The following is a 24,614-nucleotide window of genomic DNA, read 5'->3' as shown; positions in this document are numbered from 1 at the left end:
GCGATCTGATAGTCCAATTTAAGGCTGTGTTTGGAACATGGGCTCACGCAACAGCTGTATGGCGGGTTCTAGAGCAATGAGATCTGCCTTCTGCTGACTTGGGGGGGAAAAGGTGTGTCAATCGTGATGTGGTGTTTGTTCTCAAACTTGAGCATTCACCAGAATCACCTTGTTTAAACACAGATTACTGGGTTCCAACCTCTAGAGTTTCTGATTCAACGGGTCTGGGTTGTGCTTCTAGAATTTGCATTTTAAAAAAGTTTCCCGGTAATGTTGGTGGGACAACACTTGGGGAACCACTGGTGTAGGAGACCAAGTGAGGCAAATATGGAGGGATGCTCTGCTCACTGTCACGCGGCTATGTTATTGACAACAACAGCAACAGCAGCTAGCTTTTATGGGGTGTTTGCAGGTTGTCAGGTAAATAAGTGGTTTACAGATTATCTCAACTCTGGGTGAACCGATAGAGGATGCGCAGGGTTAAGATGAATCGAACCTTCTGGATATCTTTGGTATTTGGTGTAGGTATGAGACGGAGTGGGAAAAAGAGACACCAAGCAGGGTGGCAGAGCCCGAAGCTGCGGAGGAGGCTCGGATTCACCTCGGGAATACCGAGCGCCCACGGCAGCGGGGAGGTGAGGCAGCCCGCGGCGCCCCGGCGCGTCTCCGGGTGCGCTCCAGACCCGGAGGTGCGTGGGGTGCTCGTAGCCCGCAGGGGGCGCTACCGCGCTGTCCCGTCACCAGCCGCCCGGGCCGCCCACCCTGCGGGCGCGCCTCTCCGCAGTCCAGCGCCGACCAGCCCCGATTCCGCTTGCTCGGAGCGCGCCGACTTCTCGGCTGGACTGAGGACGTCGCCCGCTCGGGGCCGCCCCTGCACTAGCTCTCCGCGTCCGCTTGGCCCACAGCCTCCAGCCCAGTGTTCGGCCGGGCGCCCGCATCCCGCCCACGCCTGAACGCAGAGCTCCGGCTCCTGGAAGCCTCCCGGCCGTCGGCGGAGTCGGCGGCTCCACCGCCGGCGCGCTCGACGCCCTGCTCGTGGGGCAGAGGGGAGGGCGGCTGCCGGCTGGGGATGGGCGGCCCGGAGGCGCGGAGGGGCGCCGGGGAGCTGCGCGCGCTGCTGCTGGCGCTGGTGGCCGCGGGGGTTCCTGCGGGCGCCTACAACCTCGACCCGCAGCGCCCCGTACGCTTCCAGGGCCCCGCCGGCTCTTTCTTCGGCTACGCGGTGCTGGAGCATTTCCACGACAACACGCGCTGGTGAGTGCCCTCCCGGCTTCCCGACCCCAGCCCGGCCGCCGCCCCCGCCCCATCCCCGGGCTAGCCGCCGCCGCCTTTCCGGCCTCGTCCACGCCGAGGTCCCGTGGGGGCGATTTAAATGTCTCGGCTGCGCGCGGCTCGGTCGTGGGGGGGAGGCGGGAGGAGGAAGAGCGCGTGGTCCCCGGCCTCGCGGACGTCCCGGTCCGCGCCTGGAGACGGAGAGGGCGGGCCGGGCCAGGCACTTCCCCTGGGGGTCCGAGCCCGGAGCCCGGAGTGTGCGGGGAGAACCACTCTCTGGAGTTGCCTCCTCCGGCCCCCTACCAGATTCTGTTTAACTCTCTCCATCTCAAATTTAACTCCCCGCCCCTGTTCCCGAGGGGCCACCCCTGGCCCAGTGAGCATCTCGGACCCCGCAGGGCCCCGAGGAGACCTGGCACTCAAATGCAGACCCTGAGTTTCGGGGAACTCTTAGTGGCTCTTGGTTCCCCTCTTCCTGGATTTTAAGCCTCTCCAGCCGCGATGCGAGGGGAATGCTGCGGGAAGGGAGCGCAGAGGCCCACTCTAGGCAAGCAGAGATGGAGCCTCCGGGATGCAGGGAAGGAGGTAGGGCGAGGACCCCAAATGCTAGGACTGGTGAGTGTTTTAGGGGACAGCCCGGGACTCATCTCACATGAGACACCCGTCCTGGAACACAAGGACCATAAGCCATAGGAGACGGAGTGGTTTTGTGACAGTCACAGAGTCCAGTTGTCCCCTGATTTTCTTCTCTCTTAGAGCCTCAGGTGGTGGGTCTGAAGAAGAGGGGCTCTGGCTGTTAAGCCCCAGCAGCTGAGGGCTGCAGAGCTTTAGGACGTAAGGCCATGCAAGAAGCACTAAGGAGAGGTTGGTGTCCTCCCTTATCCCATCCTCAGAAGGAATGAAACTGCTGCCCAAGAGTCACTTCTTCATGAGATAGAGTTAGGTTGTGAATCATTCCCTCATTCAAAGTTGTGCCCTGGTGGTGGCCCAGGTAACATCTAGTCCAGAGGTAGTTTTATTGTGGGGTCACCAGCAGGAGCACCATTGGGAGTGGCAGGCATTTCTGTGAGTGCTGAAAGGGCGAGCAGAGTGACCTGTGTGCTCTCAGCATGTAGTTCTGCAGGAGAGGACTGCAGGAAAGGCTGATGGAAAAGGGTGGTCTGTGGATCAGAGCACTCAGGCATTCCTGGAAAAGTGGGGACTCCATGACCCGCCAGCTCATTAACAATCATACTGTTTAGGAGAGCTGCCTCCAAATGTAGCCAGTTTTATACTCCTCGTGTAGTTCTGTCCAGTTCCACACCCCCCCTTCCTCCCGTTTACCCCCATAGCTTAGTTTAAGGCCAGGCTGTCTTTTCCTGCATTTGCCAAATCTACTTTTTAAAACAGAGCAGTTCTGGGGTCTGCAGTGGACTTTGGATCTGGTAGAGAACTTGGCCTGGGCAGAAGCATTTGGTGAATGCATCCCAGAATCCTACACTGGGTCTGCAGGCCTCGTGACCTTGGCACAGAGCATGTGACAAGAGCTGTCAAAAATAGAAGGGCTGTTCTAGGCAGGGGGTTGCTGATGGAAGGGCAGGCACCTGAGTGAGCCGAGCATTGCGATGGCCTCTGGGGGCTGCTGGATAGTGGGCCCTGGAGTTCTTTAACAGCTAGTGGGAGAGCTGCCAGGGTCCCTGTCACCTGGATTTGAATGAGTCGTAAGTCAAAGTCACCTGGCTGGGGAACAACTGGGTAGAGTCAAGAGAGTATCTGACATGAAAAGGTGTTCAGCCTGCTTTCTTTAATAAGGGGACGAAGAAGAAAAGCCATGTATGTGAATAGATTTACCAAGTGCAGGAAAAAATAGTCTAGCCTTAAACTCAGCACCTGGTAGGGAGGGGTGAAACTGGACAGTAACGCTGATACCTGGCATTGGTGGCAGTGGGGAATATGACAGATATTTTAGGCGTCCAATGGGAACCCCTGAGGCTGGGCTGCTGAGCTAAGAGGTGCCTTCCCTGCTTCTGGTACTGGCCCAGCTGCCCTATGTATTGGAATGATTCTCCTCGTGGTTTTTGAGTTACCGACTAAACTCTGCTGAAATCTTTTTTCTTTCCTTTTTTCACATTTCTTTAATTTTGTCTAGTTCTTGCTTATTTCCTTGCTTTCTATCTTCTTGCTTCTTTTCCAAGTATCTTCCTCCCATTCTCCACCCCCCCCCCCACCCCCCAGTATTCTTTGCCTTTTCCTTAGACCTTGACTGCCATTTTCTGGTTATTATGTTGTCCAGTCTTAGAAAATTGTGACTTTTAAAGGAGTAGACTTCCAGCATTTCCTCTTTTCTCTCTCTTTTGCTACTAGAGGCTTATTTACCTTAAAACTAATGAAGCTTAGGTCACAGGTCCCTCCCTTGCTTAGCTCCTGCCAAAGCCTTGTGCCTAATTTTGCCAAAGCCTTCAGCCTAATTTTGTAATCATAATTTGTATGAATTTTCTTAAAGGTAGCCTCCCTAAATTTGTAAGATTCAGGCCTTGTGATGTCTGGATCTACCCCAGGTCTCTACCTTCATTTTCAACACTGGGGTTTGTTGATTGACTGAGTGACTAATAGCTGGTCTCCTCCCCTAGGCAGTTCCTGAGCCTTGGATCTTCTAGCCCTACTTGAGGGACATCTAGATTGTTTCCAGTTATTCATGATTATAAACAACATCTGGGGTAAACATCCTTGTAGCTAAATCCTTGTGAACATCCTTAATTACTTCCTTAGAATAAATCCCTGGGCTTAGAATTGCTGTGTCAGAGAGGATAGAGATTTTCAGGCATTTTCTATGTATTAGTGAAGTGCTAGTGAAGCTCAAGTGTGATTTTTAGAAAAGTTCATTAATTCACTCAGGCACTGAGGTTTTGGAATAATTTACCAAAGAACTGCTTTGGTGCAATGCATCAGTATAAAACACTACACAATGGTGACTTTAAAAAGTCACACATAGTTAAAATGGATGAGGGAGGTAAGTGATACACTTGTAAAGGAAAAGTAATATAAATTTTCAAAGGAAAAGAAGGCAAATGTCAATTAAGCCTTTTATTTTGTGCCTTTCTTCCTGGTAAGAAATTATACTTTGGCTTCTTAATTTAGTAATTTGTGGCTTAACGTGTTTAATTCAGGCTGATTCACCACCCTTTTTTACAGGTTTTGTATGTAGGGTAAGGGGGAGAGCAGAATATGCTGGAAGGCACAGAGAGAGAGCCTAGCACTAAGGTCAGAGTGGACCCTGCAGGTGTAGAGCTGAAGGTTTTCATGTTAAGGGCCCCTAGGGCCCATCCTGAAATGCACTGATGTACTCAAGCGGTGGAACCTGCACTTCCTCTCCATTTCCTTAAGTGAGCATTTCTGTCAATTCTCTTTTAAAATCAAATTGCCATTGATCAGAGGGTCCCTCTATAAGCAGTGGGGGAGATTTTGCATTCACTTTTCTGAGCCCCGATGACTGTGAGTCCAGCTTCAGCAGCCATATCATGCTGAGAACCAAGCCTCTCTCAAAGTACTTGGCTGGAGTGGTCCCTTTGTCACTGTGCTCTGGGCAGTAGAGTTGTCCCTTTATCTGTCTAGACTAGAATATTCAGTGCAGTGTCACAGATGATGTTTGCATCCAAGTAACTCAGTTTCCTCTTTATAATGACCCAGAGGTGTCTCCCCTCCCAGATCTGACTTGTTCCCCTGGCCCCTGGGTCTTCTGGTACCCTTTGAACAGTGGCATTAAGTGTCAGGAAACATAGACAAAGCTGATTTCTGTCCCTTTGCCCTAGACATGAATTGGTGCCTCAGCTGCAGAGCTGACAACTGTAATACCTTGTGATATAAATAAATGCAATCCGGCTGGTGTCCAGGCCCCCAGAGTGGGTTTCTTTCACACCCCGCCTCCCTCTGTGCCCCAGACACCCGGGAGTCCGAAGTGGTTGGTGCACTGGTTTCCTCTCTGATGTGCTTCCTGCCCCATCTCCTGGCAAACATCAAGGCGGCTGCACTCAGACTCAGGGCAAGTGCTCGGAAATGGAAGACGTGCCCGGATTTTTGCTTTGTTAAGGTTGTCAGAGCATCATTCAGTGAGGAATAAGAGGCAATTCAGAGCCAAGGGAGACCATAACATCGTCAATGGGCATTAAGGTTGAGAATTAAAAGAACAAGTTAGACAGTTTTGCTGTGCTGTCCAATATTACAGTTGCTACCAGTCAGATGGATTGCTATTTAAATTAAAATTAAAACTAAGGAATGTAAAAAAGTCAGTTCCTCAGTCTCCCTAGCCACATCCCAAGAGCTCAGTAGCCACGTGGGATTAGTGGTTCCCATGTTGGACAGCACATATAGAGAGCATTTCCATCACCATGGAAGGTTCTATTAGCATAGTCCTCCTTTAGGGTGATGATTTAAGTCCTAAAAGGCTCTGCAAAGATCAAAAGGAGATATATGAAGAAGCAAAGTCAACTGAAACAGAGGTGCTTTAATCTACAAAAACTTAACAGTGGATAGTCAAGGGGCTGAATTCTTTAGGTTCTTAGATTTTTACTCATCAAACATTGGCATGCTGCTCAGAGTCAAGGGCTAAGAATTCAAGAATGTAAAATTTGCTTATAATCTGGTGGTTGAGAAGATTGTGGGGTTCGAGCCTTGCGTCTAGACTCAAATTATAAGGCAAAACGTAAGCTCTCTTATGGGGGATGAACCTGCCCTCGAGCAGGCACAGGTTGATTAGAGGGACAGAAAGGAGACCTTCATGGAGGCAAAAAGGTTTTAGATGAGGGCCCTGGAATCATAAGGTTAATTCTGGATGTGGCATTTTACTGTCCCTGACCTTGCTCATCTTTGTAGGAGACACCCAGAAATGGTTGTGGCAGCCCCACCTTCTTAACCCCTCCTTAGTGGGGGTCCTGACTGATTTCTTTCCCATTCTAGGCTCTCCGGGGAAGGCGTAGCTCACCTCCCCATCAGGAGTTTCTGGCAATGGTGTGTAGAGAGCTTGTTCTTAGTTCTCACTCTCCCTGCAGAGCCTCCTTTCTCAAGCTCTCAGGAAGGGACAATACATATATGAGGTCTGAATTCAACTGGGACCCAGAAAGCACCCTCTTGGGGGGGGTTTCCGGAAAGTTCTTTTGAAGATCTTGAGAAGCTGCTGAGGGTGCTGTTTCCTGATCTGGTGCTGAATGCTGGCTGGGACAGAGGCAGCTCTGTCTCATGGGAGAACTTTCCAGGGCAAGAAAGCAGGGGACTCTTCTCACCAGTCATTGACAGCCCTGGGTGTGAGAGTGTGAAGGCCCGGGCCTCAGCCAGCTCCGAGTCCCTGGTGACTTGCTGCTGCTCAGGAAACGGTCTCTTTCTGATAACTTCTCTTGTGATTTATCTGAGGGAAATGTTGCTCTCACATTTATCAAAACCAGCCATGGTATTCTCTGATATCATTTGCTTTCAGGGGAGTAGCGCGTAACTTAAAAAAAAAAAATCAAAATATTAAATTAATCCCATCAGCTAGGGTCTATTAGGCATCTCCAAGACATTGGATGCCTCCACCAGCATAATATTCTTCAGCTGAATCTTTGTGGCCACCCGGTGAGTGGTTTTCAGTTTGCCAGTTGGCATACTGAGGCCTACAGAGTTATGTGCCTTGTGCAAAGCCTTACCCTAGCCTACATGACCAGGGCACATTTATTAGGGACTGAAACATAGTTAGGAACACAAGAGCATTGGGGGTTAATGCTAGTGAAAGAGGAGGATGAAGCAGAAACGGACAGGGAGAACCTCAGACATGATACAGATCTGATAAAGTCTTTGACGAACTAAAGGGGAGGGGGCGGGGTTTGGACAGAAATGGCAGGCTCTACTATCACCCTCTGTGGTCAGTCACTGGCTGGGACTGCTTGGAGGAGTGTGGTCTCAGCTGGGGGCTGTCAGTGGCCTGTGCACCTCTGTGGCTGCTGTGGAACCCCTTACATCTGAATTACTGTTTGTTAGGAAGACGTGAGGTGTGTTCGTTGACCTGGAGTTGTGGCTGAGATCATCCGTGCCTTGGTTGGTTCCCCTGTAATCAGTGTGTGGAGCGTTAGGATTTGATTCTGGGGCCATTGGAACTGACCCAGAAGTAGAATCCAGATCATTCATGCTGGCAGCTGACATAGGGTGCCTTCCCTTGATGTCAGGGAAGCCACAAGTGTGAAATGGCCGAGGAAGGGAGAGTCCATGGAGCGGTTGATGAGTTCTTGACAAAGGAGCAGCAAGAACTCATCCCGGGTACCTTGTGAACCATAAATCCTTTACACTAAGTGGATTTGGCGATCAACCAGTGCAGAACAATGGGTTTTATCATGATCTTCAGTTTTTCCAGAGAGAGCCTGAGGAAGCAAAACAGAGTCCGAGATTGAGAAAACGCTAGAGTTTTTGAAACCACAGGCTCACTTGGCCCCCAATTTCTGCATTTTGTGTGTGTGAGTAGAAAGCACTTTCTGTTTTGAGTTTAAATCAACAGTGGCAGCAATAATAGCCAGCACTTACTGAGTGCATAGTAGCTGTCAAGCACTGCTCTAAATGCATTATTCATGTCAGTTCATTTCATGCTCCCAACAGTCCTTTGAGGTAGCTGTCGTCATTATTCCTACTTCCAGATGGGGAAACTGAGACACAGAGGAGTTATTTGCCCAAGTGACATCCCAGTCTGGCCTGGAAACTGTGCCTCTACCCACCCAGCCTCAAGAAAACAAGAGTTGACTGAGTTTGGGGACTCCACTGCACCCCAGCATTTGTCTCATGAAGTTTTGAACTACGCCTGCCGTGCTGGATACGTTTTTAGAATTGCAGTAGCAATTGATTTCCCATGACATCTTTTGGAGCTGTTTATTCGTGACCCACTGGCTGCCTTTGGGGGTTGCTGAGGTTCTGCTTTCTGAAGCTACTGAGTCAGTATGTGATCGGGATGGGGTGGGGTGGGGTTGTGGGCCAACAATTTTGCCATGGACATTTGAAGGCCATGCTCTCTCACCAGCTCTGGCTGGTGTTCAGGCAGAAGCATCCTAGGAAAGATGGGCATTCTGTATGATTCCATGTGTCCATTCTAACCTCCCTGAGCTGCTTTTGTTACTATCCCCCCGCCCACACCATCGTGTCCTCTCTGTTCTCTCCACTTGTTTAGGAAGCTCTGATTGGAGAATGGATAGGGAATGTAGTCACTGTGGCTAGTGTTTAGGATTCACCCCTATTTTGTAACTTAACTAAAGCAGCCCAAGCATGGTGAGGCTTTTCTGCACCAGTGGCTGACAAGAGAAGATGATTTGTGCTCCTAGGTATCTAAACCTAAAAAAGGTCTGAAACGGATGTCCTCCATTTCAGCTCACCCCTTGGTGTGTTTAAGCACAGGTGCTCTCTCCCAGCCTTTCCCACCTGGTGAGCATTAAAATGCTGTGATCTGCACAAATCCCAGAGCAGGTGTCATGCAGGGCATACCCAAAGGCAGGGCTGTGGGAGGATGGTGGAAGATCGTGGTGCCTGTTCTAGAGCAGGCTTGGTCCTGGAGATCCTCAGGCGAGAGGGTTTCTTTCTAACCATACCTTGATTGTGGTCCCCAATTCCCAGCCACATCCAGATCTGTGGTTTCTGTGCCACGAAAGGGGAAATGGTGAGAGGCACACATACATGGTGGCAAGAGGGTGGCTCTGTTGTCAGCCCAGACTCCTTGCTTCCTTATGCAGTCCTCCCTTAAGAGCTGTGTGTTCTTGGCAGGTTATTTCAGCTGTTTGAACCTCAGTTCCTTCTCGGTAAAATGGCAACCATAAGAGTTTCCCTCATCAGGTTGTCCGGAGCTGACATGAGGTGGTATCTGCAAAGCCTGAAACATAACTTATAGCATGTAGTAAGTCCTTGGTGAATATTACTAGTTATTTCTGCTATTATTTTGATCTGACTTTGGATACTAATGGTCTGTTTTTTAAATTCCTACCTTTGATGCCAAAAGACTTCACTTTCAGTTCATTTGTCAATTCACTTGTTCATTTATCAAAATTTGAGTACCTGTACTTACTCAGTACAGAAATGAATGAGATACTGCCTTACATAAGATACACTCTTAATTATGTATGGTGTCCAGAATTTTGGTCTTGCAGTACGTAAATTTGCATGTTGTGTATTTATTTAAACCCTGTCTGCTTCCAAAGAGAATCTGAGATGGTTCCTTTAACTGGAGACCTGTGGGACTGTAAACCCTAGAGTTTTACATCTTTCTTTCTCTTTGTTCTTGCAGTAGCAGAGAGCAGGTGGGAGACATCTCTGATCCCCATTTTAGACTCCAGTTAAGTCTAGGAGGTAGGTTATAGTTGCAAGGGGTATTGTTGTTGAGAATTTTAGCCAAAAAAATTATAATAATAAGGTAAATGTAGAAGTATTGACCTATTCTTGGAGAATTATAAGAAAACATTAGGAAGACTTCGTGGCTTTTACTCAGCTCTCCCAGAGGTCTGTAGCATGCTCTTCACCATGTGAATTTTCATGTTACTTGATGCTAGCATGGGGGAGGAAAACATGCCTCCCTCTCCAGCTGCCCCCCTTCAGTGGATCTGCCAAGACCTGAGCTCCTGGGCAGGGCATTGCCCCCTGAGAATCCTTCACTTCCCAAGGGGCAGCCAGGGTCCCAAAACCTCACCAAGGTGGTATGCTGCCTGTACTTTTGCTGTTTCCTGGTTGGACATGGATTGCCACCTATTTCATTCTTGAACTCAGCATTTCCTGGTATGAATTGCACCCCTCTCTTAATGGACCCCAACCTAGTGTTCCCATCATCACCTAGGATGATAGTAATAAATAACAATAATTGCCAACCTTTTGTGAGTACCTATGTGCCAGACATCTAAGCTCACAGTTACTGCAATACAATGGGGATTACTATTTGAAAACAGAGAAACCAAGTCACTTGTGTGAGGTTACCCAGAGAGTAAATTGCAGAGTTGTAATTTTGCACCCAAGTGCGCTGACTTCCGAGCCCTTGTCTTAGCCGCTGTGGTACCTGCTAATCTGGTTGTCTCAGGGGAACTGTCAAGGGGTGGGCCTGGGAAGAGTTGAGTGCCAAGGTGGTTGGTCTGCATTTCTTTGTTCACCTACTTTGAACCAGGCACCATGCTAGGGGCTTTATAAACATTATCTTGTTTAAACCTTATAAGAAACCCTATTAGGTACATTTTTATTCCTTTTATTTCACAGGGGAGAAAAACTGAGGTTCAGAGTAGTTAAGAAACAAGCCTGAGGTCACACAGCTTGTTAATGATGGATGCAGAATTTGAAACCAGTGTCATAGTATCTTGCCCTCAAATCTTAGAATCTGGGTGAATTATTAGTTTAAAAATCCTAGAAAGGGGAGATGTGGGTTCAATTCACAGCCCATGCCCTCCCCCCCCCCAAAAAAAATCCTAAGAAGCATTAAGTATTTACTCTTTAAATACCTGGAGCCTTGATTTCCCCAAATGCAATATGAGGAGCTTCTGATGTCTTTGCAGGTTCTATGACTCCTGCTGGCAAGCATTGGTCTCCTCTGGGAGGGGAGGGTTTGGTGCTGTTAGAGGTGGCTCTCCAGGCACCAGCTCTTCCTCTACTCAGACCTTAGCTCTTTTCTGCCCTGAGAGGGATGTGGAGTGATTCCCAGGGCTTCACCACTGTGGACACACAGTGAATGAGTAAAACTCATGCAACTGAAACTTGAATCCCTGGGGAAGCCTTGGCTTTGGGATCAAATGCATGAAAGCAAGCCTAATGGGTTTAAGGCTTTTAATCCCCAGTTGCTGTCCTCCATCCGGCCATAATTTTGCCCTGTGGTGTTCCTGCTGTGGCATTTGTGGGGAGAGAGGGAAACTTTGAGACACTGTCAGTTCCAAGCCTTCCCCAGGAAAGCAGCTGTGGTTCAGCTTCTCTCTGCCACCTCCTCACCAGGATCTTTACCTGCAGTTTGCTTTCAGGATGTGAGAGAGGTTTTAAGTAGGATGGGTGGCTGGAATGGAGCCTTTGCTCTAGCTCAATGACTCACAGGTCCGTGGAAGAAATGGTTCTGTTGGGGAAATGGTGCTATAAACAGCCTATTGTAGGACATTTACATGTGGGGCATACCACAATGGGGAGGGGCTGGAAAAAGTACAGCTTTGAAGTTGAGTGCCCTGGGTTCAAATCCAGCTGGGCCGCTTACTAATGACATGCCATAGAGCACATCTCTGAGTAAAATGCATGCAAGAAGTTGCCTGTTAGGATTGACCTGAGAAAGAAATCACAATACCCATGGACATGACTGGTAAAGGAACAGATGGGCCCAAATTTCCAAATAAGTAAATGAACTGCTCATTAAGAAAAGTGAATCTCAGGATAACACCATACCAGTGATGTCAACTTTTTAGAAAAGCAAGATAGCAAGTGAAATTCCTTCTGGTCACTTGATCTAGTGGGAAAGATCAAGTTCTAAACCCCAGTATATGCTTTGACTTAGTGAAGCTTCTTGATCAGAGTTCTAATCTCAGAGCCTGCCCACAGAGCCTCATCTGGGCTTTTTCAGATGAAACCGTGTGTGAGTGCCTGGTCCCAGAGTGGGCACTTGGTACCTGTTGGTTGCCTTTTCCTCCTCTCTTTACAAATGCACAGTGCTGGCCCATGTGGTGTGGTCAGGAAAGGGGACGGGGTGCTACATTCGACTGCCTGAATTCATGCTGCAGCCTGGTAGCTTAACAGGCTTTGCTGGCTTGAACAAGTCCCCTGACCTCTGGCCATCCATTCCCCATCTGTAAAGTGGGGCCAGTATCCCCGCCTATGGGTGCCTATGAAGATATGTCATCCAGCACACGATGAGCCGAGCCCAGCACCCATGCTGCTAAGTGCCTTTTGGTGATTAGAATCGAGGTTTCTGAGTCAATGAGAGCAGTCTAAAATGTTTTTAAGTTTGAGTGCACCTTTACCTTGAGATGGGATGGGAGGAGATCCTCACTTCTCAAGGGCAGTGAGTTCACGTTAACCCCAAAGGAACATGATATTTATAATCACTGTAAGCGGTTATATAGCGCTTTTCAGACTTAACTCCCCTGGGCAATTTGTTTAATGCACATCCTGGTTTAGTGGGCTCGGAATGGGGACTGAGGTTCTTCGGTTCTGACAACCACACCTGGAATAAGTAGCAAGCAAAGGGGAGGACGGGCCTGGCGATGTATTGATGAGAACGCGTCGTGGGGACACTCAGGCTCTTTTACATGGGAACTGTACAGAGGATGGAAACATCTTGTCGTTGTCTGGTTCAGGGTGCCCGTGACGATTTGGAAGGATGACTGACATGGCTGGCATGTCTCTTTGTAACTCGGAGAACAATGAGAATAAAAGCAGATGACATCTTTTCAGTGGCTTCTCCTGAACTCTGGACTACTATAATCCCTCTGTCTCTTGGGATCAGTGTGGCACATAGCCAGCTGAATTAACTTCAGAGAAGAGGCACTCATCAGCTGGCCTCCAGCAGCAGTCTTGCAGGGCGCCACCCTAGGTCAAGAGCAGCGCGGAGCTGCAGAGGCAGCCACGATATTCTGTAAACTCAGGGATGCAAGCACATTCTCCAGCCTGCCATCCTGTGAGTGCTGTGCGTGTGCATGCGCGCGCGCGCACACACACACACACACACACACACACACACACACACGTGCTTACCTCTTTCTCCCCCTTACCTCTGCTTTATTTTTCCATAGCGCAGGATTTGGGAAAGACCTTCTCATTCGACCAGCTGCTTAGGCGTCTCTGCCAGATCGTCATTGTCAGGATTTGAGTCAACCGTTGTCGTTAGAAACACCGAGTACATTGGGCTTGGAAGGAAAAAAATCCCTCAGCAGGTCCCTTTTCCACTTTAGATTTCAATATAAAATCTAGGCTCTAGGTGGGGAGAAGCACGCCTGTGATTTGAAATTCTCCGCGTCCTGTTCTCCTTGGGTGACCTGCGAATCGTGCCTGTGAGTTGGGAGCATTGCCACTCTCTGGAATTTCTAGGGTTCCCCATGCCAGTTTGGGGGACTCAGTAGAGGAACAGCCGGTTGTTTCTTGTGACCATTTTCCTTTCCTTGTGCATGATGAATTCTCCCGCTTATTTTTATTTGTATATGTGTGTGTGTGATCTTTAGAAAATGAATTGTAAGGAGCATTTATTCACTGTGCTGATGTAAGTTTGGAGTTGGTGGGGATTTGGGGGCCCAGCTGTGTCCCACTGGGGCTTTTAGTGGAGGTGATATTTCATGCCTCCCAGCTCTTACAACCCGCCACGTGGAAAGGCTGTGGATGCGTCAGCAGTTTAGAGATGTCAAACCGTTAATGCTTCTCACCTGTGAAAACATAACTGGCATTCTAGGGAGCAACTCTTGATGTGCCCTGGGGGTTCCAAAGCTCAGCCCCAGGAGTGAGGGGTGGGAAAGTGATCCCTTAATGTGGCTTTCTTCTTACTGGAGTTTTGTTTTGTGTGTCATCTTGCATTTGAGTTAAAGCAGCCAAGAGCCAGCCAGACTGCCCTTGTGTGGGTGACAGAGGCAGTGTGGTCTGTTTGGGAAAGTGCTGGCTTAGGTTTCCAAAAGCCTGGGTTCCAGCTCTGCTTCTGCTTGGGGATTCTGCAGTGTGACCCACAGTGCTGGGAACCTGGGGGGTAGCTTCCTGTGGCCTTGTGGGGGGGGGGGGTCACAGGGCAGCTCTGGTGCCCAACTCCTCTCACACCCCAGCTGAGCATCTTCCTCATTGAGAACTGAGCATAGAGTTTCCAAAATGGATCTGAAAGGAGACCCTCCAGCAGGGGAGGGATCTTCGTGGCTCCCTGTGTCCTCGAGACCCTTAGTGCTCTAAGTGTTGACGGTTTGAGCCTGGGGACATTGGGAATAAAGAGGGGACCACACTGGGGGGGGGCTCCTTCCTTGAACCTCAATACCATGCCTCTTGAGCCAGATTGGTGCTGCTTTTCCTTATGGTGGCTGTCAGCCTTGGTTGGAGTCCTATCTGAGGGTCTCAGGCTTCTGTTGTATGATATGGAGGGACTTGCTTGTCCACCCCCTTTGCCCCACCAGGGTGTTCGGGTGGGGGAGCAGTGTCATCCTGAGGCCAGGATGGGGGTGACTTGGTAAATGACCAAGATCCCAAGATGAAGGCAGCTTTCAGGGTGGAGCAGTAACCTGGGTCAGCATCTCACACCCCATGTGAGGCAGCCCAGGGTTGTCGCAACCTCTGCTGGGCTCCTTTTCCACAGAACATAATGGGTAATACCTTCTATTCCAGAGGTATGTAGGAGGCGATATTCTGCTTAAAGCACATAATTCCAGTTCGAGGTGAATTACATCCTCTTTCCAGACTGCCAGAGATATGGAACGGCTCATATTCTCACCGAGTAATGACTTGGAATTTTTTCCTTTTTGCAGATAATATGTGGATTTCGTTTAAAGTTGCATTGTACAAGCCCTTTCCCAAATGGCTCATAGCTCAGCCCAAACCATGCCTGATTGGTGGTGTTTAGTATCCTTTGCTATAGATCTTCCGTTGACTACTTTCCGGAAACAATGTATAAAACTGAAGGTCAGATTGTTTTTGTGCATTCCCCTCTCTCCCCCTGTTCTGCACCCACACAGGCGCAATCCTATCTCCGCTATCTTCCTGGCCTGTTCTCCAGCCTGGGAAGGCCCCCACTGGGGACAGCCCAGCCCCAAGGTCTCAGTTCAAGATGCAGGATGCAGAGCTTTGTTTTTGTCCCTTTTTGACCATAAAACATTCCCTCTCTGGTTTGCATTGGGATAGAGGATGCAGTTTATAGTCCTGCACCACTGCTGCTTCTTTCCTGTTTACCCCTAAATGCACGTGTGTGTATGTGTGTGTGGGGGGGTGGTAGGGGAGGAAGAGGAAGGGAGACAGAGGAGATACGGCATTTCTAAATTTCTTATTTTTTTATTTATTTGCTTAAACTGTTATTGAAGTATAACACACACTCAGAAAAAGTGTGCGTATCATAAGTCTACAGCTTAATGCATTATCACAGATTTCTGTGGACACCTCTCAGGTTGAAACGTAGACCGTCATGGTCCCGGAAACTCTCTCTTCCTAATCCCAATTCCCGCCTTCCTCCTTCCCAAAGGCAATCCTATCCTGACCTCTAACACCACAGAATCATTTCTCCTGCTTTGGACGTTAGATAAATGGAATCAGGCGGTGACGATGTTGTTGAACCTGGCTTCTGTCACTGTCATATTTGTGAGATTCATCCATGTGGTGACAGTTGGTCGTTCATTCATTTTCATTGCCATATAGAATTCTATTGTGTTAATATACCACAATTTACTTATCCGTTCTAGCATTGATACTCTTTCTATTGCTTTATCTGACTTTTTAAAAAATTGATTTGTAGGAGTTTTAGAAATAGCTTCCAGATAGGAACCCTTTGTCAGTTGTATGTGTTCCCAGCTGTCCCTTCAGTTTTTAATGTAGTTGGAGAAGATTGAGCAGGGCCACTGTAGGAGTCCTGCCACCTCCTGCCCTGCCACCCTCACGCAGCGCAGGGTAAAGCTGGGATATGGTTTTCCAGTGAGCATTCATCCAGGGTCCTTGGCCAGCTGGAGATCTAACCACCTGCTTCCTCTTTCCTGGCATTGGCTCCTAACAAATGCCCCTTCCTCTTGATATGCAGGGTCCTTGTGGGTGCACCCAAGGCAGATTCCAAGTACAGCACTTCAGTGAAGTCCCCTGGGGCTGTGTTTAAGTGCCGCATCCACACCAACCCGGACCGGAGATGTACCGAACTGGACATGGCTCGAGGTGGGTAGAACTTTTTCTCTGAGATCTGTGAGTGGACATCACTGCCAAGGTGGAAATGGGCTCTGCACCTTCACTCTTTCCTCTTTTTCTTCCCAGTGCAGCCAGGTCATCCGCTTGTCCGTCCATTTAACAAATATGTATCGAGTACCTATTACTAAGCCCTGAGCCTTACATTTTAGTGGGCAGAAGAGATATTAAAGCAAATAATTGAGGAAGAGAAGTCCAGAGGGGAGGCGGCTAGTGGACCTAATCTAGACTGGGGGGTCAGGAAAGTCCTTTCTGGGGAAGTGCACGTTGGTGAGGTAGGCTGAGGGTCGACCACACGGGGACCAGCAGGCCAGGGTAAGGCGTGTGGATGTTATTTGGTGTACAAAGGAGGAGGCCATGAAAAGCAATTTTAGATTTTATATTTTAAGTAGGTAAAGGCATGATTTGATGGATGTTTTGTGAAGTTCACTTTGTTCTAGTGGAAAATACGTCATCTTTGGAATCAGATGGATTTCCCTGGGTTCAGAGCCCAGCTCTACCGGTTATTATCTGAGACTTACTGGGAAAGTTCCAGAGTCTCTTTGGCCTCAGTTGCCTCACTTGTGAAATCATGACTAAATGCCTTCCTCACCAGATTTACCTGAAAAAGGTTGAATGAGAGAGTAGACATAAAATACACAGCACTATTTGGCATGTAACAGGCACTCAATAAATAGGAGGTGTTTTATTATAATTACCCCTTCAGGTCCTCACTTTCTCCAAAACCTTTTCTCATCAAGATCTTCTATTTTATTTTATTTTTTTTTTGATGAAGCGGTGTCATGACTTTCTAGTTCTCTAGTGCTACTTAAACTGGCTGCTTTGCAAACTGCTCGTTACTAGTACGTAAATTAAGGAGCTTTTTTTATGTTGGCTGAATTACACAGCAGTTTTGGTTATGGAGTTGATTTACACTCTGTTGCAAGCTCCTTATTGCCTCACTGGCCAGTAACGAATGCTTTGGCCATGGACTCTTTGAAAAGCAATCAGCAAAGTGTCATTCCTCGACCCAAGTCCAGCTTTCCTCTTTCTCCTCCAGCGAAGAATCGGGGCACACCCTGTGGAAAGACCTGCCGGGAGGACCGGAACGATGAGTGGATGGGGGTGAGCCTGGCTCGGCAGCCCAAGGCCAACGGCCAAGTGTTGGTAAGGATGGGTGGGGGTGCCATGGGAAGGGGTGGGGTGGGGGCACACCCAGAATCAATGGCTTCGATCTGTTAGGAAGGCCACATGGCGTGGTAACAGGGTATGGCTTTGTGTTTGCCCATTCTGGGTCTACTGCTTGGACATATGACTAATCTTTTAAATTTCTTTGTCTGTCACATGTTAATCATGTCTGTCTAAGGGTGCTGAGATCTGGCTATTGAAACATAACAGGTGAAATAAATCCTTTGTAAATCTCATTCATTTTGCACGTTTTTTTTTGTGCCCTTTTGAAAGTGACGTACAATTTACATAAAATGCATAGATATTAAGAGAGCAGTTTGGGTTTTGACAGTTGCATGCACCTGTGTAACCACCACCCCATCGAGAGAACTCAAAAAGTTCCCTTATGCCCCTTTCCGATTAGCTGCCCCCCATCTTTGAGGAAACCTCTGTTATGATTTGTATTATCATAATTGCTTCTTAAACAACTAGAGCAATTTTAGCTTTACAGAAGAATTGTGCAGAAAGTACAGAGTTCCCATGTACTCCCCTCCCTGCCCCAGTTATAGGTTTCTCATAGTTTTCTTTTGCTAGTTTGAGAAAGTTCCTTTTATTCCTAATTTGCTGAGTGTAGAGTTTTATCATGAACGGGTGTTGAATTTTGTCAAATGCTTTTTGTCATCACCATGCACTACTTTAGCTTTTTATAGAACTTCGTATAAATAGACTCTTACAGCATGTATTCTTTTGTGTAAGACTTCACTCAAAATAATATTTTTGAGATGAATCCATGATGTGTGTATCAGTAGTTCATTCCTATTTATTCCTACATGGTATCATATTTTATGAAACGTAGTGTTATTTTTTAATTAGTTATTTATTTTGCTCACAAAATGCATGCAATGTGTTCTGACCCATTAGGTGCTTTGGAGGGGATACAAAAAAAAAAAGGAGTCTTGGCTCCTGAGCCTTGCTGTCCCCTAGAGCTGAGCTGACCCAGAAAGTAGCCACTAGCCTCATGTAGTTATTTAAATTTATCAAAATTAAATTAAAAAACTCAACTTCTCAGTCATACTTGCCACATTTCAAGCGTTCAGTAGCCACAGCAACTTTGGATGCTGTATTGGACAGAGCAGAGAGAGAACATTTCCATCACTGCAGAAAGTTTTGTTGGACATCACTGGGGTAGAGATTATAAGAAATAAAAGAAAACTGTCTCTGAAATGTATGTGAGAACATGCAGACATACTGGCAAAAGATTTGGGAGGGAATGTCAACTCCACAAAAGGCAGGGAGCCTGGGACAATGTCTGGCACGTAGCAGCCATTCAATAGATATTTTTGTAGAATGAATGAATGAATGAATGAATATTTACGAATCCCTGTTATGTGCCAGATTCTATATGTAAATGTTTTACTTACTCTTCTCAGCGGTCCTGAGAAGTAATATTATCCTTATGAGAGTAATGAGGAAACAGAAACTTGGAGAGGTTTGTGACTCACCAGGAAGTGGCGGGACCTTTAGCTTGTGAGTGGACTCTGCAGAGGGAGAAGCGAGCGACTTATTTTGGAGTGTTTAGGAGCCTTGGCCTACTGAGCTTAACATCTGAAACCAAAATAAATGATATTATCAAAAAGTGGGATTTCTAACTGTGGCAAAGGTTTTGTTTTCTTTTTCAACGTTTCTATTGAAAAGTACTTACTGGACACAGCTTTCGGCGTGTGGCTTGGTGAATATTTTTCATATGCATATGCTCATGAACCACCATTGTGTTAGAACATTTCTAACACCCCAGATGGTTCTCTCGTGGCCCTTCCCAGTGGAAACCCCCTCCCTGCCAAGGTTCTTTCTATTCCAGCTTCATAGACCTTTTCTTGCCATTGGCTTTTCTTGGAAGCTGTAAGAAGATTTCCTACTAAAAGCACAAGATTGAGAAGGAAAATAGTAACACTAGCTGCTGCTTACTGAGGACTTCCTTTGACCATATGCTGTGAAGCTGGGGGCTTTGCATATATTACTTTATTCCAGGGAAAATGGGTTTTCTTTTTCTTCAGGATCTAGGAAAAATGTTCCTGTTGTCCCTCTGAGGAGCCCACTTCTTTTTTTTAATGTATTTTATTTTATATTTTTAAATACCAAAAAACACCAAACAAATGCAGACATTCCTATTTTGATCATTCCATTCTACATATATAATCAGTAATTCACAATATTGCATATTCATCATCATGATCATTTCTTGGGACATTTGCATCTATTCAGGAAAAGAAATAGAATGAAAACAGAAAAAAAATTTTATACATACCATACCCCCTACCCCTCCCTTTCATTGATCACTAGCATTTCAAACTAAATTTATTTTAACATTGGTTCCCCCTATTATTTATTTTTATTCCATATGTTCTACTCGTCTGTTGACAAGGTAGATAAAAGGAGCATCAGACACAAGGTTTTCGCAATCACACAGTCACACTGTGAAAGCTATATCATTATACAATCATCTTCAAGAAACATGGCTACTGGAACACAGCTCTACATTTTCAGGCAGTTCCCTCCAGCCTCTCGAGGAGCTCACTTTTGTATTAAACTAGAGAACAGAAGCTGTTCCTCCAAATTCCACCTTCTTTTCTCAATACCAATTAAGCATCCCAGGGCCCCCCTAACTGGACACTGTTGTAGGCTCAGGAGGCTACCTCTTCCTGCCTCCTCTTTGCCCTGCCTTCATGTCCTTTAATCACTGTCGTGGCCGGCCCTGGACCTCCTCAAGCCTCTACATTCTTCTAGGCTGTAGTCTGGAAGCACGTGGGGGCCTGACCCTGCCTGGACAACTTGGCCCCAAACACCAGAATGCTTGTCTGCCATTCTGCAGAGAAAAGGAAGAAGTTGCTCCATCTACAAATCAAAGAGTGGCCTGAGTTCACGAATCAGAAGAAAAAAAAAGAGAGAACCCAGTGGTTACGAGGCAGCAGCACGCCAGCCTAGAGCCCCATTTCTTTTCCTGTGAAAACATTTTCTCTCCCTATGGAAGCGTGTGACCCCTGAGCCTAAGCGTGTTCAGGAATGGGACGTGAGCGGTGGTGAGGCTCAGAGGGTGTTTAGCAAAGGAAGCCAAGAAGACAGAGCTGGAGCATTCAAGGATAAGGGTGCTGTGGATAGTCATGTTCTAATTAATTCCATGCAGAGTCGTTTTTCCCATGCTTTATGCAGCTATTGAATCATCCACTCAATAAGGCGGTTTTTAAGGATGCTGGAGAAAGAGAGGCATCTGCCAGCAGCTGCCTCCCTCACTGCTGTGTGTGCACATGGTCTTTTGCCAGGAAGGTGTGTCCTAAATCCCCTCTGTCCTCACCCTCCTCAAGTCCTTGCCCCCCTCAAGTGTAGGCTCTGCCTCCTCCATGAAGCCTGACCTGATGGCTTCTGTACTGGGAGATAATGCTTGGAATGACCCCAGCAGTTTTTGTGTCATTTGGAAATCAACGTTATGTTGCCTTATATTGTGTGTCTAATTTATTTTATGTGTGTCTCCTTTCTTTATGGAAGACACCTGATGGCACAGACCAAATTTTATGCACTTTTTCACTTGGGGAGCTTTCCTAAGGAGTAGTGCCTAAAAGTGTGTTTGAACAATATAAGGTCTGAGTGTCAATATTAAAACAATTAGAAACCAAATTAGTTGTCATCTTTTCTTGGTGTCTGATTCCAAGTGGTTAATGAAAGGTGAAATGCTATAAGATGTCCCTTGGAAATGACAGGTGGCAACAGGACACGATGAGTGGCCACCTAGTCCATATTTAAATCTTGGAGCCTTATATCAACATGCTCATTCTTTAATGACTCACTTCTACCTGTCAAAGCTGACTGGGAGGCAAGCATTTATTTTTTAAAAACCAACTGCTATATAGGAGGATGTGTGTTGTTCAAACACATTTTGAGATATCGAGAGGTGCCCAGGGTGTGGGCATTAGACCTGTGTGCCCAAAAGCGGTCTATAGGAGTGTAGTGTTAGATTCCAAGGTTGGGCTTTAAGAGAGAGTGGTAGGGTGGCTTTTTTGAAAATGGCAACTGGTGCTGATTTCGAAGGAAAACACAAATGGAAGGAATTGAAAGCTATGGCAGAGAGTGAAGTAGTTTAATGCCGAATGACATTTTCTGGTGTACGGACACAGCAACCAGCTCTGGCAGGGCCCAGGGTGTTGGGTCAGCCTGGCGGGCGGACCGTGCTGTGGAACCTGCCTGCCTGGGGTCTTGGGCATTGTAGTACCTTCTACTTCTCTCCAGGGAGCAAATGATACCAGGTATGAACGAGCACTGGGAAGAGAGGCCCACCCTTCATGCTCACGCTCCCACCCTCTGCCCCCAGCGTGCAGTTCACATTGTGAGGAATGGGGGGGGGGGTGGGAGTCCCTTCTCGCAATAACGGTGGACCAAACCCTGCAAGGCACGGACTGTTTCTCTCTAGCCTGGGAGGACAATTTTAAATGTTCAGGTTTGATTTTTCTGCTTTCTATCAGTCTTCAAGGTTCGGAGAACAAATAATGTAAACTTCTAAATCATTTCTGGCTGAAAGCAGTGTTTTCCAGCTCTATCTCCTGGCAGATTCCTTTCTCTGCATCAGGCTGCCCCTTTCTCTTTACACTTCCCATCTGTCCCATCTCTGTTTCCTGATTTGTGTGTGTGTGTGTGTGTGTGACCTTTTTTTGAGTTATAACATACTTGCAGAAATGTACATGACTTCTCAATGAAATTTGCTGAAATTCAGTGAATTTTCTTAGGTGAACATTCTCAAAATCACATTCCTAGCACCCCAGAGCATCCCTCCTCTGTGCAGCCTCTGTCCTGTCTCTGCCCATCTTGGTGGGGGAGATTTTAGGGAGGTCTTGTGGCATCACAACTGGGCACCTCACAGCCTCACTTCGACCCTACTCCCCATCTACCTAGCCTGGCCTGGCTTGACTGAGAGGGGTGGGCCTGGAAATGTGATAAAAGCTTTGGCCCCTCTGTATATGGCAAATGCCGGGGAGAGAGGACACTTTTGTGCCTTTGTGATTGAGCTATTGGGAGAGACCCAGTACCCACTGCCGCAGGAGAAATATGCTCAGTTTCTATACGATGAAAGAAGATCTTTGAAATAAGGTATTCATTTTTCTTCCTCTTTTTATTCTCTTGGGAGTTATAGCAATTCTTATAACCTGAAATATGTCCAGTTCTGAGATTCGCAGCTGTCCAAGACCCCTCTCTTTTTTTTGGTAACCATTTTGAATCTAGTGGAGTTTTAGCAAGTCTTGCTGTTTTCAAAGAACTAATGATCATGATCTCCTTTTCCTGTTCCTCTCTCTTCCCTGCCCTGCCCTTGCTTCCCCTGGCCTGGCCGAATTAAATTGGAGAGAATTATGGAGTCATTAATGCTTTAGAGATAATCCCTAGGACTTTCATTTCTTATGTAAGGGTCAGATTGACATATGTGTATATGTAAAGATAATCAGGGCTAGCCATGGTCTTTTATTTCTATAATTTATATTCAGAGACACTTTTCTTTATTTTCCTGCCTTTGGTACTTTGATCTCTGATCTCACAGAATGCCTTAATTTCAGTGTAGTGTGAAGTGCAGTATTTGTATCTTCTAGGAATTTTGCAAGACCATTCCATAAACTGTTTATGGCACTTAAAAATACAGAGGGACAATAAAATGGACATCAAATGCAGCAAATTCTTCCTAATAAGCTCCTGGCTTGCATCTAGCTGTCAGATAGCACCATTATAAACATCCGCCTCTTGCTACAGTCCCTCCAACACAGTACAATAAAACATGTTAAGCCCTAGAAGCCAAGGGCTTTACAGAATCTATAAACTAGAATATAATTAATTTACCCCAATGAAATAATTTTAAATGATTCAAGTTTGCAAGCCATCAGAATTGGGCCAGAACGAAATTGTTTTTAGAAATATCCCCAATTACTTAGCTATATGGCGTGATAACCTGCTTAGTGATCTATTTTTATTGTTCCTTGCCCCATATTGTTTCAGTCTGTTGAGGAACATTCATAAAACAGCAGCAGGTGGGGGCAGGCCATGGTGGCTCAGCAGGCAGAGTTCTTTCCTGCCATGCCAGGGACCCGGGTTCAATTCCCAGTTCCTGCCTATGCAAAACAAACAACAACAACAACAACAAAAACAAACAGCACCATGTGGGAAAAAATGAAGGTGGTTCGTAGCAGAAGGGGTGAAAATGGATGGTTTTATGTAGTTTAATGTCATAAGGCAAGAGGCAGCATGTGCATGAGCTCAGGTCTCGAGGTGCAACAGGGTGTGTCATCTTTTGCCTTTGGACAGAGGGCAACCTGGCCAGGGCCTCTGGCGGTGGTCGGCTATGGGGACAGAATAGCTGGGGACTTGGCATGCAGTGATCACATCATAGAATGTCCTCAGAGGTAAGCAGGCTCCATGAGCCCCTCACTCATGCTATGACCCTGGGCATTCCATTCGACCCCAGAGCGGTTATTTCAGGGGTTCTGGGACCTGCAGGGAGAGCTGTGAGGACAACAAGCAGCTACCTGAACTCTCCCAGGCAGTGGGTTTTGATGGCTTCTCAGGCTGGAGTTGAGCATTTTAGGTTGGAAAGTCCTTCCTACTGAGACAGCGAGGACTCAGAAACCATAAATGCCAGTCCTGTACATGGCACTTGCTAGCTTGGTGGTTTAGGGCAAAGCATTCTGATCCTCAGTGTTCCCATATGGGAAATGGGAATTCTAATAATATCTCTTATGCCCATCTGCCAGGGTTGTGGGAAAGGTCCAATGTAGACCATAAACATGTTGAGTGTGACAGCCTCCAGAAACAGTGGGCTTGAAGGGAGACAGTGATGCAGAAAACTTTGATTATTTAAAAATGCAGCATTTTAAGAAGATGTGTCTGTTAGCTAGAATGACGTGAACTGATAACAGAAGTGAGTGGTGAATGCCCATGAGAAATGCAGTGCGCTGGGCACAGCGTACACCCCCACTTGTCCCTAGTGAGCAGGTTGACTTATGTCCCAGGTTGAATTGTGTCCCCTAAGAAGATATGTTGAAATCCTAACCCCAGTACCTGGGAACATGATCTTATGTAGAAATAGGGTCTTTGCAGATACATGCAGTTAAGTCATGCCGGGGTAGAACAGGCCCTAATCCAGCATGACTGCTGTCCTGTTAAGAAGTGGAGAGATGCAGAGACAGAGACAGCGGTGGAGACCATGAGGAGATGGAGGCAGAGACTGGAGTGATGCAGCTACAAGCCAATTACACCAAGGACTGCCAGCCACCACCAGAAGCTAGAAAAGCCAAAAAACAGGAGTCTCCTCTACAGGTTTCAGAGGGCCCATGGCCCAGTTGACACCT

General features: G+C 47.1%; 1 protein-coding gene across 1 annotated transcript in view; it reads left to right on the top strand.

The window, feature by feature from the left end:
* Positions 1–1,069: 1,069 nt before the first annotated feature.
* ITGA9 (integrin subunit alpha 9) overlaps positions 1,070–24,614 on the top strand; it is a 447,613-nt gene continuing 424,068 nt past the window's right edge. The window contains exons 1-3 of the mRNA XM_077129816.1: positions 1,070–1,254; positions 15,941–16,068; positions 17,135–17,241. Of these exons, the coding sequence (XP_076985931.1) occupies positions 1,070–1,254; positions 15,941–16,068; positions 17,135–17,241 (420 nt within the window). The remainder of the gene's footprint in view (positions 1,255–15,940; positions 16,069–17,134; positions 17,242–24,614) is intronic.

This window comes from Tamandua tetradactyla, chromosome 15, assembly GCF_023851605.1.
Source record: "Tamandua tetradactyla isolate mTamTet1 chromosome 15, mTamTet1.pri, whole genome shotgun sequence".
NCBI lineage: Eukaryota > Metazoa > Chordata > Mammalia > Pilosa > Myrmecophagidae > Tamandua > Tamandua tetradactyla.
This window is presented reverse-complemented; position numbering and strand designations above follow the sequence as displayed.